Source organism: Schistocerca cancellata, chromosome 2 (genome assembly GCF_023864275.1).
Source record: "Schistocerca cancellata isolate TAMUIC-IGC-003103 chromosome 2, iqSchCanc2.1, whole genome shotgun sequence".
Taxonomy (NCBI): domain Eukaryota; kingdom Metazoa; phylum Arthropoda; class Insecta; order Orthoptera; family Acrididae; genus Schistocerca; species Schistocerca cancellata.
The window spans coordinates 608,152,603-608,171,894 of NC_064627.1; the positions used below are offsets into that span (position 1 = coordinate 608,152,603).

Sequence of the window (19,292 nt, forward strand, 5' to 3'; positions counted from 1 at the left end):
GCTACTGTTGATATTACCCTACACTCATCTGACCAGAAATCCTTATCTTCTTTCCCTTCAACTTCACTGACCCCTACTATATCTTGATTGCGCTTTTGCATTTCCCTTGTCATATTTTCTAGCTGCCCTACCACATTCAAGCTTCTGACGTTCCACACCCAGACTCGTAGAACGTTATCCATCCGTTGGTTATTATATCCTTTTCTCATGGTCACCTCCCCCTTGGCACTCCCTCCCGGAGATCCGAATGGGGGATTATTCCGGAATATTTTGCCAATAGAGAGATCATCATGCCACTTTTTCAATTACAGGCCACATGTCTGTGGATACATATTGTGTGTCTTTAATGCAGTGGTTTCCGTTGCCTTCTGCATACGCCGTTGATCATTGCTGCTGGCCGCTGAGGCCGAGCGGTTCTAGGCGCTTCAGTCCGGAACCGCGCTGTTGCTACGGTCGCAGGTTCGAATCCTGCCTCGGGCATCGATGTGTGTGATTAGTTTTAAGTAGTTCTGAATCTAGGGGACTGATGACCTCAGATGTTAAGTCCCATAGTGCTTAGAGCCATTTGAACCATTTTATCATTGCTGATTCTTCCGCCTTTAGGGACAGTTTCCCACCCCAAAAGAGTGCCCTGAACCTTTGTCCGCTCCTCCGCCCTCTGACAAGGCCGTTGTGCAGAATGAGGGTGACTTCTTATGCCGGAAGTCTTCGACCGTCAGTGCTGATTAGTAATCAAAATTTAAGCGGTGGCGAGTTATGAACCGAGGACGGAGGACGTTTATGAAATGAATCGAAGACTCCACCCCTAGACCACGGCCTCCAATATGCTAGCAAGCATTCGAAAATGGGTTCCCGTGCTCCGGCGTAGATTTCTGTTCAGGCACGGCTCTCTGCGAGAGTTGGAGATTCGTGAGGGTTGACTTGTTCGATAAGAAGAGACCTCACAGCAGAGTGGGGAGACAATAGCTACCTGTAGCTGCCGTTGTTGCTAGGTAAGTGACCGACTTGGCTGTAGCTAATTGATACCAATAAACTAAATTTGTTTCCGTTCAAATTTATTTTTTGCGTGATCTTACCCTATAGATTTTTAACTGCGTTTGTTTCCTTGTTGTGGTGGTCAGCAACGACAATTAAGAGTAGCCAACTGAAGGTTATGTACTGAACTGTTACTGGTGAACCTTTCCAGTCTAGGACTCTGATCTTGGAATATCTTCTGAAACTAGTTCCAGCTACTGGGTTTTTAACTGCTGACATTTGGGCTGTCAAGCTGAAACCTGTCTTCAGGGTTAAACGGAGGTGACCCTTATTTATGTTGGTTTGTCAGTGTAGCAGTGCAGACAATTAATTCCGATCTGCTAATAAAGGTATCCAGTTACATCTGCGGAGCTCTACCTCGCGTTATTGGTCTTTCACTACGCATATCGCTAAGGGTGCATGGAATCTGGCCGCTACTGTGAATTCTCAAGACGCCAAAGAAGCTTCGAGGGACGGGCGATTTTTTTTTTCACATTCGCTCATCTCATGCCATTAGGATTTCATTTACAAAGAAAGTAGTAGTCACAGTTTCCAGATACGAAATGCACCTTAGATTGTCGTCGATTCAGTATAACTTGATTTACTTTCCTCTAATAAAAATCGCAATTAAAGTTGGGGAATCTCTTTCGTGAACAGTATTTCCGAAAATTTTCAATGGTGTGTAGTGAAACACCACCTCGAAAAGTCTTTCTTGAATTACATTATTTTACACAGTGATGACTTGAAATTATATTGAACTCACTGAACTGTATCAGCTGCGTACTGACATGGAATTACTACCACATCGTTCTTTAGACGATCACGAAGCACCAGCGAAAACATAAGCTATTCAACATTAAGACCATCTGATTTACAAAAATATTGTTTCTGGACCCAGGGAAAATAAAGCCGTTGAATCAATTAGGTTCTAGTTCTAGATGAAATCTATTACCGATTTAGCCTGACGTAGGATACAGGGAACAATATTTGTTAGTTTCCCTTTCTTCCGCAAAACATTCATCATTCTTTCGCTAGAATTCTTCCTGGTTCCTAATCTGATGGTGTTGCCCTTTATAATTCTCTTTTCTTGAAGCCTTTCAATTAGCGAATTGAAACATCTGTTTATTCCAAAAGTCCTTCCCTTCTGTCGAAAATTTGTGCATGTGTAACTTATTTCGGTACTTTTGTGGTCTCGTTCAAGTGGCTAACGTAACTCAAAATCTTCCTTCTTAATCTATGTTCTCTAATATTATCATTATACCAAAATGCGTGCTAAGCGATAAATTTAATCTTCGTTGCAAATATTCTATGCTGTATCATCAAAGTTTCAATGCAGTTGGCGTGCAGATAGTATCCTTCACGGGCTCCATCTGGCATTCGGTTGTCATTATGTACATAGCCACAGTCACTTTCGTGGCCTCAAGATAAGAGCTAGCGATTTGGGCTGCTTCTTGCACAAGTCGTGATCCCGTCATCTTTCCTGAACGTTCATTAGGTAGCTATTCACTTCTCTTTTTTCAATTTTGATTATTTTTTTTATATAAATCTGTAATTCGTTTGTTCCTACTAACTTAAAAAATTAAACTCTCTCCTTTACTTCAGCCGGAAAATGTTCAGAAACGTAACATATTCAGAGAAATATTTTCTGTTGGATAAATTCAATAAAATTTCGCTGTACGTTTGCTTCCTTTGTTTAGTTTTCTCATACATAAATCATAGGGGACTCCTCAGTATTCCATCCTCGGTGTTTCCATGTCCGTAGTAGACGGTAACGATTGTTATAACAATGTATTCCCTTTTTTGTTACAGCAGTCGCTAAATTCTTCCAGAAGTGAAATGGCTACAACCCAAACAAGAAGAGTTTTAAAGCGATTGTTGCGAAACATACATCAGCATGGTGAGTTTCTGGGTAGCAGCACTGGCACATACCTCCGACTTCAGTCATCTGTAGAATTGTAGATCATTTCATGTTGTGTATAATAATCATCATTGCTCTTTCTGTACACAAGACATACTAAAACCGACAGAATGCATATTCCTGCACAACACCGAAACGGGTTGGCAAAAAATATATTTTTCACCGATACAGAGCAAAGGGCACCTAATGAGATGTGATGGCGTTGATTACACCTAAGTAGAATGTGACAGAATAGTTCCTTTATTTGATTGTTACTTAGCAGACATCGATTACGCGTTATTACTGTTCGCGGACGATGCTGACATTCTTAAAAAAATCGTCACTCTCTTTGGTCTTTTGTAGTTTCGTGGAAGTTACGCGTCCTATATTCTTAGCCCGTTTGAATGCTGTATTCTACACCAGGCCTCTATCACACTACTTCTCATCTGCGTTGTCTGCAGTGTTCAGTAGGCCCCTGTGTCTTACGGGACGTAGTGTCCTCCTCCTCCTCCATGGATTTTCTGTAAACTACCTGAATTACAATCCTTATGGACTTGATGTCAATAACATCCTCCTGCAGCGTCGTGCCTCAATTCGCATTTGTCCTACGGTTCCTGCTGCATAACCGTACAGAAACATTAACAGTATTCACGAGCTGCTTTCAATGCTGTAAATGCTGTTTTTTTTTTTTTTAAATCTCTTCTGCAAAAGATTTAATTGATCAGGTTCACATAGCAGATAATGTAGTTTCCAGTCGTATCACCTCATATAATAATGTTCCTAAGTAAATAGATGCATCAGTTATGGATTTTTACATTGATTTCACTTTTTTATTTGTAATTAAAATCAGTGGATTACGCATTTCGGTAACTCCATCTTCAGATGCGAGGGATAGAAGTAAACTTTGAATTATCACCTCAAAAATAGTTACGTAATAACTGTTTCATTTGCAGGTACATGTCTGAAATCCCCGCGCCACAGTGCCTTAACAGCCCCAATATTGACGGGAAGTTAAACCGTAATCCTCTATCCTTCCTTTTGTTATTATTCACTCCCCACAGCAAGGTGTTGATCTGTATTTTATTAACCGCACATTATTGTGGAGTGAAAGTGTAGATTCTGTGACTCTTATAGAGCTCTTTTATCGCCATATCGCTGTATGTCCAAATCTTCGTCTTGCATTTTGATGCCACCAATCATCTATAGATTTTTCCCCAGTAGTATTCCTTGATCAAAACAGGAACCACCAAGGATCGCTGCGTTACTCCCCACGTAACTTCTTTTTTCCTTCGTATTGGTGTTTTCTAAAATTCACTATAGCTATTGCCTCTATAAGCAATTTCATATCGTAACGACAAAAAGAATCTCCTCACATTAGAAAGGAACTATTTGTTAAAGAGTATTAACTGCGCCCTTGAACTGTTTCCTCGCGCTATTACAAGCATTGTAGATACCGACAAACTCGGTGGCAGTCGACGAGCGGTTTACTCTTACGCTCCAGTAAGACATTCCATTACTTCTAACAAGATAAAATTTATACCCAATGTAAATAACACTCTGCAGATTAAGAATAAGTATTTCTGAAACCCCGCTTTCTTCAAGCCAAATGCATGACATCTCCTCGTAAGTTACGATGTTTGTCGTACGAAACGTCTTTTTAGTGCCCCGTGAGGGGTGCTGTCACTGAAAGAGCTTAACGACATTTATAACTTAACTACGTGTTGTTTCTCAAAAATGTACAACATATAAAACATAGGGTGAAATTTCAATCTTGTAAAACAAAATAGTTTGCTCAGACGGCTTACATCAAGCAAAATGGGGCAGAGATAAATTTCTTTTCGTTACCGTCGTTGAAGCAGTCGAACTAATTGGCTAAGTTTCATGAGTAAGATGCTGTTCTAGTGAAAGCACACCAATTTAAAATTCCTGAACTTCGGCTGGTGTGGCGACAGGAACCGCAAAAAAGCGTCCTGCCACCCTCCACCACCAACATTGCCAAATCCAATAATTAACATGACGACTCCGTGAAGATACAGCATAAAAGCCAGGAAAGACGAAAGTAAGTTTCATTTAGGTTCTACGAGACAGAGAAAAAGGTCGGTCCGGCAGAGGTTGCCTTAACTCAGTAAGCCTTATACAGGTAGAAAATAACAGGATTTGTTACAGGTGTCCCAAAGATTGCTGTTTGGCTTTAGCTCTTAGCCATCCAAGGACAATTCTGTGATCCACCGCTGCAAGGTGCCTGCGGTTCCTAGTAGTACCAGCGAACTTGAAGCGGCGACCAATCTTTTGATACCGAACTCCCAGGTGCCCCAAACCCGCACCCTGTCAAGACCAATATTGTTCCCACAGTCTTCACCATTTAGAACAATCCGGAGGGCACAAATATTGACAACAAGGAAAAGGTGTCACCAACTGGAAGGTTTATTTAAATATCGGCTCCCCAAGTGAGTCATAGGGGACCTGCAATTTATCTCGAAATACGGTCTACGACACGAGTTCTTTTTCTTGTAAACCTAGCATTGCAAGAGTTTAAACGCGCTTTGAGGATTGGGAGAAATCCTAGGAGCAACTAAAATTCGAAACAGATTTTTGTTTGTAGTTCACCCTGCCATCAAGTCATACCCACTGCTGACAGTTTCCAGGCTAACACCTTGCCACATCATTTAGTTAGACTAAATCCCTGCCTAAGCAACTGGAGGCGACGCCGCGAACCGGGCCAGCGCGATGCGCGAGACAGTCTCAATACAAGCATACATCAGGATACCTGTTCCGTAGCTACACGCTTGTTCCACGTGATACTGCTCTTGTAGACTTTAACACTAATTTTATTTAATGTATATTCCAAACAACAGTTCAATACATACATATAAAGTTTTACACAAAAACATACTTTCATAGAAATTATAATCTTCAGGAGCGACTTCTTCAGAATGAATGTAATAACACGACACCTAAACGTAGATATTGTCAACAAAAAATGAAATTACAAGAAGAAATGCTCCCCTTGATCGAATCTCCAGGAGGAAAATATCTAAAACTATGAAACTCCGTAGTTACGAATTACATGGTAGTTTCGAAAACATTTAGGTAGATGCAACGCCGCTTTACATTCCGTGCTTTACCACGTCGTTTCACTTCTTACTTTGTGCTTCATGCAAACTTTGGACATCCTTGTTGGTGTTTTTCAGGCGTCTCATCGACATGTTTTGGCAAATGGGTCCAGTATTGTGCTTGGAGTAAAAGAAACGTGTTTCAGCTAGCGAAGGTTGTCCACGCTTTTTGCACTCCGGCAGTTGGACATTTTCTGACCTCACCTTTGCTATATTTATTGGTAATCAATATGTTTCCATTCAACGAACGTGTTATTTTTTGGGTAAAGTACATATTGAACAGAGCCATATCCGACACTTAAAAAAGTTGTTTGACCCGACTTCCGTTCCCGCAAGTACGACTGATGATTGGTTTGGTCCGCGTTTGCTTCCACAAGTCGGACTCGTCAAAGTATGGGAAAGGTTTGATAGCAGCGGAGTAAGTTCGAAGACGCCAACACGATTCTCTTTTTTATTCTGTTTAAAAGAGAAACGTTTTCTGTCCAAAATAATTCACCAATTCTTTACAGAGCATTCTGAGTATAAGACAATAACTTTCGCAGAACGTGAGAAGCGAAATAAGTCTGAATGTTCCGTACGTCTTTCTTTCCTTTAACTCACGTATATATTAGATTTTGCAGCTGCAACTGTTGCAGCAAAATCATCGTCGTCGTCCATGATTCGTCAAATTAGCTTTATAGCTTAAACTTGCATAAATTTTAGTTGCTCAGTGTTTTGGTGTTTAAAAAAAAAACACACACACACACCTGCCGTTGCTGACAAAGAAATCTATACACGCTCCTCTCAGTGCAGTTTGATGTGAAACGTTTGTTCGTGGCGCTTTGTAGAAAATTATGCTTAGATGAAGAATTAAAGGAAGATAGTGTTACGGTTTTCTATCGCAAGTCAACGCCTGCCCAATTATGTAGGACGTCTTAAAATGACTTGACCCTACACAGAGGAGAATGACTGCGGTGACAGCGATATGAGGATGATGATGATGACCGCCACGTAACATTACTTTCTTTAAATCCAAGAAAATAAATATCTTAGAATTATTTAAGAAATATTTAAAAATTTCAGAAATCAAAAATTTGTATAAACAGGATGAGAAGATCGTTACGCGATTTATCATTTATTTTTAACAATTATATCTTTATTCTTCCCTTGTTGCTTGAAGACTTGCCTAATTTCTTGCTTAGCATGATGTACGTTGTGATCCGTAGTCTGCTTACTGAATAATTACGTATTAATTTGCGAAAATGTTTACTCCATAGTAATACGTGAAATGCCTTCATTCCAGTCTTAAAAAGTTATTAATGAACCAAATCTGTAATTAGCTTTTTTTAGAGACAGTATTAAAAAAGATTGTGACCGCTTTGTTCAATGATAAAACGATTAGAGCGCATTGTTGTCCCTTTCGTCATTCTTTCTTTAACTGGAGAAAGAACCTATCTTCGTCAGTATCGAAGTACCACTCTATTAATTTTAATATTTATGCAGCGTAAGAATTTTATTAGTCTTTCACGTCCAGGAGTCACTGAACAATGACAGTAGACAACCACAACGCATTGACCTGAACATCCATCAGTTTTCGGTAAAGGGCGATGGGAGAAGCCGAATAAGTCTTTTTGCCTCTCAGATAACTGAATTCCCTTACAGGTGCTATTCAGAGAAACTGTAAGAATGAGAAATAATTCCATCGCCGTTGGAGCGTGCTCTCTTGCGACAACGTATGAAAGCGAAACTTACAAATTATTCGGAGTTTCTCTATGTCGCTTTGCAGGAGGGTTTTTTTCCTTTGTGTGATTTTCTCTAACAAGAAGGCACATTTCAACCATGACGCTATAGTCATCAGTGCCTTCGTTTTGTCGACGTCGACTTTATAGACAACATCGTCTGCAGCTAGCATTAAGAAAATTTTATCGTCGATCCCTAAAGCTGCGTTTACACAGTGTGTGTTTTCCGGGAATGTGGATTCACAATAGTGTCGCCGCCAACATTCCTGCAATGTAACTGTAATACATGGCAATATTGCCGTATGGCTCGGCAATATTCCTGAGTGGATAGTCTGTGGCAGGTATTTGCCGAGATGTGGCCTGGGATTGCCGGTGTTGTCTGCCTGGCATGGAGAATGCTTCGTTTGCTGGTCTGTACCCGCCTCTGTCTTTGCAAATGCTTCCTGTCACCCTGTCTTCTTTCCTCTTCGTCACGTGGACAGCGCTAGACTTCCGAGTACCATGATGTGATTACTGAAAAAATGATTTTCCTTCAATTCTAAAGTTTACGGGCTTACGTAGAAGCGCTCGATGTTTTGTCGACGCGGATGACGAAGTGGACAAAGAAAAGAATCATAAATTACATAAATGCTATACATCTATGATCACCTCTATGGGGTATAGAAAGTTATGTACGCAAAAACCTCAAGCTGAAAAAGGCTCTCGCTGCAACCGTTATATTAGAGTGTCAGCTGCAGTATGCCTTAATTGTATTCTACACAGTTTCTAAGAATTACAAAAGTCTTGGTAAGCTTCATCACACCTGTTACCGCACTCATGGGCATAAATAGCCAAAATATCCTTTTAATAGCAGTCTTGGCATGCATTACTCCAGTTGTCGCATGTAATGCAAATGCATCGCAGTTATGAAATCCATTTTTCTAACACTGTATTGGTGAAACACAATGGAATATTAACATAAATATTTGATTGTTAAACTTTCTTTCCTTGAGTTCTTCCAACAAACATCTTTCACGAAGAGGCATATAACCGAGAAACGCCCTTTAAAAAGTCACATTAAATATCTTTATGAATCACAAGTAGCCAAAGTCCGAAGTCTGATTGACAGTCTGGTTGCAGCTGGTAAATAGTCTCCCATGTTGATATGAATATTACCAGTTGTCGGGCCAATTGCTTTTGCGATATATTCAAAAATGTTTCGGAATTTTGGAGAAGTTCTGGAAACGCTATGTATCCACCATCAGTTCACAAGTTAGTTGCGGAATTTGGTTGCCAAAAAAAGAACGGGTCACGAGTCCCACTTATTTCCCACTAGTTAGTTTTCGTCCATTTCACGGTAATATTGTGACCTGTGCAAACACTTCCGTCCCTGAAACGTGTTGCTGCGTACATTACTGGGCAAAGATGGCCGGCAATGGGGCCTAACAACGTATCCCGACACCCTGCAATTTCTATGGCGCTTACATCGCCCATAATCCTCATTTTCTTTTTTTCATTTTCGGCAAAGGATCTGTTCTTCTTAGATTGTCACTTATTTTGTAGTCTAGTCTCGCACATAGCTTGATCCATCGAAGACTCCTTAGATTCCCTGAGTTCTACTTTTGTCCTTAACTTTTCCCACGCAAGTTGTGCGTTTGGCCATAGTTTTACTATGTCATCACAAAGTCCTTCTTCCAGGATGATCTACGGGAAACGAACAATAGTATGGTGATTTTTAATAAAAACTTTTATTTATACAAAATTAAAGATTAATATCTTCTATTTGATTTACACGCTCATAGTGTGGCGTTCGCTGTGTTATTCAGTGGCTTGGTATGTAACTAATTTGTAAATGAAAATGATAATCTTATTTTATTACAGTGAGTAATCACTAAATAGTTTTTCTCCCGGCTAAAGATTTGGTCAAGTTGCTAAAGAACTCCAAGTTAACGTTGTGTTAAAGTGTTGTCTGTAAGTTGTGTAAGTGTCACGAAATCACAGTTAATACAACATATTCTATACAACTATTGATTATGATGGAAACAGTTATCTTCAGCAAAATGATCATTAAAACCACCGAATATCAGCCGCCCACAACACTGACGTATGTTACCTGAAACAATATTCTTCGCAACTCGTGCGTAATTATTTTCGGCTCCATACATCAGCTAGAAAAGTTTGTTATAAGGATCGTGCTATGAGCACTGTTTTTAAAGAACCAATCTGATTCGAATTATTTTCATTTAAATGAGTTCGGGACCACCAGTGCACATTTATTTTTACACATTTTTATTACCTTCGGCATTTATGTCTGCAGAGTTGTGTAATTTGAATTTGACGCTGAGATAATTGTTAAGATGGCGGCAGACAATTGATAGACTTTCTATTGTTAGAGCAAATAGGATAAGTATTTGAAATGCTTATTAAACTTTCGTATTGTCCACTATTTCGACTTCCTAAGGAAAACAGACAAAAACGCGCTACAAATAGCTGTCATCAATGGCTGCGCTCTTTGCAGCGGAAAGAAATAATTCACACAGATAATGCTTATTGAGAGAGGAATTAAAGTTACAAATAATTATTCACTCATATTTATAATAATAATGAACTCTATTCTCAAGTAATAATTAAATAATTACAATTTCTTAACAGACCTCAGTTTGATATGCATCTTGCGTCCTGAACCTACAAAAGCCAACCAACAAAAGGTAAAAACGAAGACAAACGCAGATCATAAAAGGAATTTACAATTATCATTGTCTTTGTATGATACACATCGATATGTCCAATATCATAAAGTATTATATAAATAATTAAGATTTATCATCGTTTTCACTGTTTTTTCATATGTCGAATAGATAATGTTTACAACTGTTAGAGGCATAATTTCCTCTCGTCGCACTGTAGCTAAAATATATCTCGTGGATGTTACATCACAGTTCATCCGTAGACAGTATGAATGTCGATGTGCGATTTGTCTGGGGTTCCTTAAGATCGCCCCTCACACAATGTCAATGTTTTCAGTGTCTCTCGTTTCCTTATGGGGCCCAAGCTGCTGCTTTTTACGAATGTCTGCTGTTGTTCCGAAGGCAATAATCATTCGTAGACTCGTATTACGACTTGGAGCTGTGCGATTAAGATGGAGGCGAGACATCTGCCCGGTTGCAACTCAGTATTTGACAAAGCTGTGGTATGCGAACACGCGATGCTGTACCATCCATTCTTCGAGTGCTACTGAAATGGCGGACAGTATAGAAATGAGTGACGGAGGCACCATCTCCCTCGAACCATTGACAGCAGTCTATCAGAGCCAATCAAAAGTCGTCGGTTTCCAGTAGGTCACTTCGTAATTATACCACACAATACTGACTGAATAACAAAATTCGGAAACTGCTGAGGAAGCAAAGGCTGCTGCATTCCCGGTTCAAAAGAGAACCCTCAAATGACGACAGGCAAAAAGCATAAATTTGTGCGTGTGTAAAAAGATCGACGCGCGAAGCCGACAAATACTACCACCGTCATTCATTCGCAACAGAGCTCGCCGAGAACCTGATAAAACTTTGGTCTTACGTAAAATCGCTAAGAGCGTGTATCTAATCTCTCGTTGAGGAGTCTGGTACGGCAGAAGAAGAAAACATCGTTCTTGTGAAACACGACTAAATCTTTACCCACACGAAAGTTAGAGCGCTATTGACAAGAGATTTCAAATTGATTCCGTATTTCTAGACTTTCGGAAGGTTTTTGACCATGTACCTCTCAAGCGGCTTGTAGTGAAACTGCATGCTTATGGAATATCGTCTGTTAAGTGACTGGATTTTAATTTCCTGTCAGAGAGCACAGTTGTTAATAACTGACAGAAAGTCATCAAGTAAAACAGAAGTGATTTCTGGCGTTCCCCAAGGTAGTGTTATAGGCCCTCTGCTGTTCATTATATAGATAAACGATTTAGGAGACAATATGAGCAGCCATCTTAGGTTGTTTGTTGATGATGCTGTCGCTTGTCGACTAGTAGTCATCATAAGACCAAAACAAATTGCAAATCATGAAAAGTGAGGTCATCCACACAAGTACTAAAAGGCATCCGTTAAACTTCGGTTACACGATAAATCAGTCATATCTAAAGGCCGTAAATTCAACTAAATACCTAGGAATTACGATTACGAACAACTCTTATCCGTCCTCTTTTGAAGTACTGCTGCGCGGCCTGGGACCCTTACCAGATAGGAATGACGGAGTACACAGAAAAAGTTCAAAGACGAGCACCACGTTTTGTACTATCGCAAAATAGAGGGAATGTGTCACCGATATTATACAGGAATTAGCGTGGATACCATTAAAACAAAGGGGTTTTTCATTGAAGCAGCATCTTCTCACAAAACTTGTCGCAAATTTTCTCCTCCGAATGCGAAAAAATTTTGTTGACGCCGTGCTACATAGGGAGAAACGATCATTACGATAAAATAAGAGACATCAGAGCTCGCACGGAAAGATATATGTGGTCTATTTTTTTCCCCTCGCGCGCTGTTCGAGATTGGAATGATACATGATTATTGTGAAGGTGGTTCGATGAACTCTCTGCCAGGCACTTAAGTTTGATTTGCAGAATATCGATGTGGATAGCAAAAATAAAGCCGAAGTTTTAAATTTCGTACTTGAAAAATCGTTCACGTAGGAGAATCGTGCAAACAAGTCTTCGTTTGACCATCGCACAGATTTCTGTAAGGACGACATAGTAATAAGCATCGCTGTTATAGAGAAACAGCTGAAAGCGTTGCAAGGAAGTAATTCACCAGGTCCGAATGGAACTCCACGGCATCGGCCCATTACTTAGACTGCAGTTATCGCGAATCTCTCGCCCAGCGCAAAGTCCCAAACGACTGGAAAGAAGCGCAAGTGACTCCTGTACATAAGAAGGATAAAAGAACGGACGCGCAAAATTACAGACCAATGTCCTTGACATCGGTTCACTGCAGAGTTCTTGAACATATTCAAAGTTCGAATATAACAAATTTCCTTGAGACAGAAAAGTCTGTCCACGAAGCAGCACGGTTTTAGAAGCTTTCGGTCACGCCAAAGTCACCTTCCCCCTTTTTTTCACACGATATCCTGCGATCTATGGATGAAGGGCAACAAGCAGATTTCGTATTCCTGTATTTCTGAAAAGTGACTGACACGGTGTCCCACTGTAGCCTGTTAATGAAGGTGCGAGCAAGCGGAATAGGTTCTCAGATTTGTATCTCGCAGGGCTCTTAAGTAATAGAAACCAGTAGGTTGTCTTCTGTTTTCATAACAAACAAGTGTGTTATCAGGAGTGCCTCCAGGAAATGTGAAGGGTCAGCTTTTATTTTATATATACACTCCTGGAAATTGAAATAAGAACACCGTGAATTCATTGTCCCAGGAAGGGGAAACTTTATTGACACATTCCTGGGGTCAGATACATCACATGATCACACTGACAGAACCACAGGCACATACACAGGCAACAGAGCATGCACAATGTCGGCACTAGTACAGTGTATATCCACCTTTCGCAGCAATGCAGGCTGCTATTCTCCCATGGAGACGATCGTAGAGATGCTGGATGTAGTCCTGTGGAACGGTTTGCCATGCCATTTCCACCTGGCGCCTCAGTTGGACCAGCGTTCGTGCTGGACGTGCAGACCGCGTGAGACGACGCTTCATCCAGTCCCAAACATGCTCAATGGGGGACAGATCCGGAGATCTTGCTGGCCAGGGTAGTTGACTTACACCTTCTGGAGCACGTTGGGTGGCACGGGATACATGCGGACGTGCATTGTCCTGTTGGAACAGCAAGTTCCCTTGCCGGTCTAGGAATGGTAGAACGATGGGTTCGATGACGGTTTGGATGTACCGTGCACTATTCAGTGTCCCCTCGACGATCACCAGTGGTGTACGGCCAGTGTAGGAGATCGCTCCCCACACCGGGTGTTGGCCCTGTGTGCCTCTGTCGTATGCAGTCCTGATTGTGGCGCTCACCTGCACGGCGCCAAACACGCATATGACCATCATTGGCACCAAGGCAGAAGCGACTCTCATCGCTGAAGACGACACGTCTCCATTCGTCCCTCCATTCACGCCTGTCGCGACACCACTGGAGGCGGGCTGCACGATGTTGGGGCGTGAGCGGAAGACGGCCTAACGGTGTGCGGGACCGTAGCCCAGCTTCATGGAGACGGTTGCGAATGGTCCTCGCCGATACCCCAGGAGCAACAGTGTCCCTAATTTGCTGGGAAGTGGCGGTGCGGTCCCCTACGGCACTGCGTAGGATCCTACGGTCTTAGCGTGCATCCGTGCGTCGCTGCGGTCCGGTCCCAGGTCGACGGGCACGTGCACCTTCCGCCGACCACTGGCGACAACATCGATGTACTGTGGAGACCTCACGCCCCACGTGTCGAGCAATTCGGCGGTACGTCCACCCGGCCTCCCGCATGCCCACTATACGCCCTCGCTCAAAGTCCGTCAACTGCACATACGGTTCACGTCCACGCTGTCGCGGCATGCTACCAGTGTTAAAGACTGCGATGGAGCTCCGTATGCCACGGCAAACTGGCTGACACTGACGGCGGCGGTGCACAAATGCTGCGCAGCTAGCGCCATTCGACGGCCAACACCGCGGTTCCTGGTGTGTCCGCTGTGCCGTGCGTGTGATCATTGCTTGTACAGCCCTCTCGCAGTGTCCGGAGCAAGTATGGTGGGTCTGACACACTGGTGTCAATGTGTTCTTTTTTCCGTTTCCAGGAGTGTACATAAATGATCTGGCGGACATGGTGAGCAGCAATTTGCTTATTTTGGCTGACGATGTTGCCGTGAACGGGAAGGTGTCATCTTGAGTGACTGCAGGAGGATACAAGATAACGTAGACGCAACCGCCAATTAGTGTGACGGATGGCAGCTAGCTTTAAATGTAAGTCATTGCAGACGAATCGAAAAAACATTCCTGTAACGTTCGGATACAGCATTAATACAGTGCTTCTTCACACAGTCGTGTCGATTACTGTCCAGGCGTAATTTTGCAAAGTGTTATGAAATGGAACAAGCATGAGAGGACTGTAGTAGGAAAAGCAAATACTCGAAACCGGTATACAGGGAGAATTTTAGGGGAACGTGAATTAAATGTAAAGGGGACCACAGTATAGGAAAACATCGGAGAAATTCAGAGACGAGCAACTAGAGTTGTTACCAATAGGTTTCGAATAACACGCAAGTAATTCGAAATGCTTCGACAATTCAAATGGGAATCTCAGGGAAGGTTACGGTCTTTTCAAGGAACATTACTGACAAAGTTCAGAGAACCAGCATTTGAAACTGACGGCACAACGATTCTATTGCAGCTAACGTATCTTTTGCCACGAAGATAAGAGAAATTAAGGCTCGTACGGAGGCATATACACTACTGGCCATTAAAATTGCTACACCAAGAAGAAATGCAGATGATAAACGGGTATTCATTGGACAAATATATTATACTAGAACTGACATGTGATTACATTTTCACGCAATTTGGGTGCACAGATCCTGAGAAATCAGTACCCAGAACAACCACCTCTGGTCGTAATAACGGCCTTGTACCCTGGGCATTGAGTCAAACAGAGCTTGGATGGCGCGTAGAGTTACAGCCGCCCATGCAGCTTCAACACGATACCACAGTTCATAAAGAGTAGTGACTGGCGTATTGTGACGAGCCAGTTGCTCGGCCACCATTCACCAGACGTTTTCAATTGGTGAGAGATCTGGAGAATGTGCTGACCAGGGCAGCAGTCGAACATTTTCCGTCTCCAGAAAGGCCCGTATAGGACATGCAACATGCGGTCGTGTATTATCCTCCTGAAATGTACGGTTTCGCAGGGATCGAATGAGGGGTAGAGCCACGGGTCGTAACACAACTGAAATGTAACGTCCACTGTTCAAAGTGCCGTCAGTGCGAACAAGAGGTGACAGAGACGTGTAACCAATGGCACCCCATACCATCACGCCGGGTGATACGCCAGTATGGCGATGACGAATACACACTTTCAATGTGCGTTCACCGCGATGTCACCAAACACGGATGCGACCATCATGATGCTGTAAACAGAACCTGGATTCTGGATTGTCTTGCAAACGTCCCCATCTTTTGAGTCAGGGATCGAGACGTGGCTGCACGATCAGTTACAGCCATGAGGATAAGATGCCTGTCATCTCGACTGCTAGTGATATGAGGCCTTTGGGATCCAGCACGGCGTTCCGTATTACCCTCCTGAACCCACCGATTACATATTCTGCTAACAGTCATTGGATTTCGACCAACGCGAGCAGCAATGTCGCGATTCGATAAACCGCAATCGCGATAGACGACGTTTATGAAAGTCGGAAACGTGATGGTACGCATTTCTCCTCCTTACACGAGGCTCCACAACAACGTTTCACCAGGCAACGCCGGTCGACTGCTGTTTGTGTATGAGAAATCGGTTGGAAACTTTCCTCATGTCAGCACGTTGTAGGTGTCGCTACCGGCGCCAACCTTGTGTGAATGCTCCGAAAAACTTCATTTGCATATCACAGCATCTTCTTCCTGTCGGTTAAATTTCGGGTCTGTAGCATGTTGTGGGGCGGCGGGTTGAATTTAATTGTTAATATATATGTAGAATGTTATGTAGAAAAGATATATTTCCCGGCCGATTAACCATATGTGGGGCGGCCGGTGGAATTAATTGTTGTTAAATGTTCCTATTATTTATGCAGTCTTTTGCCGTTCTCAACACTGGCTCTCTAACTACAATATTGGCAACCAGAAAGTGATTAACAAAACGTGAAGCCTGTAATTAGAATTCCTAGTGCCCACTTCATCTGAGAAATACATTTATAGCTAAAGCTTATAGCTCTGAGGAATTAGGAGATTGTCTGGGGTTCATAATCAAAAAAGATTCTCTAAAAATATTCACTATATTCTGAAAGTCACAGACCAAAAAGAATCCACACAATCCAACTAACAGAGCAGTTCAGAGTCTAATGCGTTGATGCAACTATAATAGTTCAAATTAAATGTTTAAGTGAATGCTCACTATAATTTGATGATAATGTTCATCAAACACCACGCTAAATAATGGTAGAATTTCTGTCCCGCGACGGCACGTGAAAATACGACATACGCAAACTGAAGATAGATCATTAAAGTCATCCCAGAATTAACACTTCACTCGAAAAAGATTTCATGGTTACGCATATCCCGAGTAACTTATTACGGCATCCGAGGCTGTTTATAGCAATGATACCGACGCGACGCGACTCCCGGCACAGGTGGTGTGCTATTCAGTGTCTGGGGATAACTGGGGCCTTTTTCTCTCGCGCAGCGTTCTTATATATAAAGCTGTGGTGCGGACGGCTAAGGGAACGCCTGATCAAAATTGCTCTCCCGACTAGCCACTGTGCTAGTAATGCACCACTTTAAGTTATTGAATAAATCATCGCTTCCTTTGCTGATGGCCGATGAAGCTCTCAATTTAAATGTGCATTCAGCACACAGGTAAGTAATCATAATAAAAGTCTGACGTGGCTAAGTCAAATATTTTGGGCGAGAGAATTAATTTATTTACACTACACGCAGTAGACGAGCTCTGAACTTGCTCTTTGGAGATACGCTATCGCTATAGTTTTATAGTTATTCTGTTGAAACTTCACATCTTTATGATTATAGCGGATCTCCCTTCTACTTAAATTTAAACATCCTAGCCTTATTTATTAGCCTACTTAATCTACTTGCTTCCTTAATTTCTAAGACAAAAACCAGAAAATCATGAATTTCAACAAAAATTTTAATTTGTGAGATCCAGAATACTGTTTCTACTAAATTTGTGTTGCGCCAATGATTTTTACAGAAAAACGTGCAAATTTCGAAAATGGTTAAAGTTATTGAACTGAATTTCAACACATATTGATTTAGTATTACTCCTGACATGCTAGAAACGTTTCAGGTTATTTACTTGATTTTTAAAGTATTGCGCAACATTTATGACGTCAGAGCTAGTTACAGCGGACTAGGCTGGCACACAATGGAAAGACTGATGTGAATTTTATACGGCGTGAGTAGGCTGCTTCCCTACAACGTCATCTTCGTGGTGTAGTAATTTTAATGGCCAGTGGTGTAGATATTAATTTTTCCGTCGCTCTGTTCGCGAGTGAAGCAGGATATGAAGTGACTAATAGTGGTACGCCGGCCTTGGTGGCCGAGCGGTTCTAGGCGCTTCAGTCCGGAACCGTGCGACTGCTACGGTAGCAGGTTCGAATCCTGCCTCGGGCATGGATGTGTGTGATGTCCTTAGTTTAGTTAGGTTTAAGTAGTTCTAAATTCTAGGGGACTGATGACCTCAGATGTTAAGTCCCATAGTGCGCAGAGCCATTTGAACTAGTAGTGGTACGCAGTACCCTCCGCCACTAACCGTACGGTTGCCTGCGGAGTATGTATGTAGATATTGCAAGTTAGAGCTCGTACTGCGAGTGAAAAGCCAGAACCCAGTCACTTGCGAGGAAAATGGTGTCGTGTACACGTGTGGGTTGTGCAGGGTGGACGGCGCTGCACGTGTCGGCACTGGAGGACCACGTGGAGAGCACGCGGCTGCTGCTGGCGGCGAAGAACGGTCGGCAGCGGCCGCGGCTGCTGGAGGCGCTCACCTCTGCCGGCCAGACGGCGCTGTTCGTGGCCGCGCAGGCGGGCAGCGCCGACTCGCTGCACCAGCTGCTCCACGTGGGCGCGCACGTGTCCGTCCGCACCGCTGACAACCAGAGGACCCCGCTGCACGCCGCCGCCGCGCACGGCTTCACCGAGTGAGTAAACACTACCCGTAACCTGAAAAAATAATCCCGGGACCAGATGTAACGGGTATTACACACAGCATTGGTATTTCGTTGCGACTGATGATATATTAAACTATTTTTACCGTGCGCTGCCTCGCGCACATCACCACTATATTGATTGGCTTGCAGGTCCTTGTTTCTTAAAGTAGAATAGGGGCGGGAGAAATGATTGCTTGTTAAAAAATTTTGAATTTAAGTCGTTGTAGTATAGTTGTTCGTTTGCATTGTTTACACACCCAGCGATTGTGTTTAATATACCACTCACCTAAATACACTGGATTTCATCTGAGTCGAAAATAAATGCTTTCCACTTTAACGTACTTCGTTTTAAGTGAAATTAAATAATAATTTCCAAAAGCAGATTACAGTATTCTTTAAATCACTTACTACTCAGTTACAACATATTTCGTCGATCTATAGCCGTTATTATTGAACACGTCCTTAAGATGTTGCAGCCCGTGTGGTAAATTATCAGCATCCGAGACAGCATATGCTCGTTTAACCAAGGTCCGTTCTCAGCATCTGAGACAGCAGTTGGGTTGTTTTGGGGGAGGAGACCAGACAGCGAGGTCATCGGTCTCATCGGATTAGGGGAGGGCGGGGAAAAGGCCGGACGCGGGATTAAACTGTCGTCCTCCCGAATGCGAGTCCAGTGTGCTAGCCACTGCGCCACCTCGCTCGCTCCCCGAGACAGAATATGCTCGTTCAACCAAGATC

General features: G+C 42.6%; 1 protein-coding gene across 1 annotated transcript in view; it reads left to right on the plus strand.

The window, feature by feature from the left end:
* The window catches only part of LOC126157079 (ankyrin repeat domain-containing protein 29-like), an 84,852-nt gene that overhangs the window by 19,775 nt on the left and 45,785 nt on the right, over positions 1–19,292 (plus strand). The window contains exons 2-3 of the mRNA XM_049916351.1: positions 14,484–14,512; positions 18,367–18,545. Of these exons, the coding sequence (XP_049772308.1) occupies positions 14,484–14,512; positions 18,367–18,545 (208 nt within the window). The remainder of the gene's footprint in view (positions 1–14,483; positions 14,513–18,366; positions 18,546–19,292) is intronic.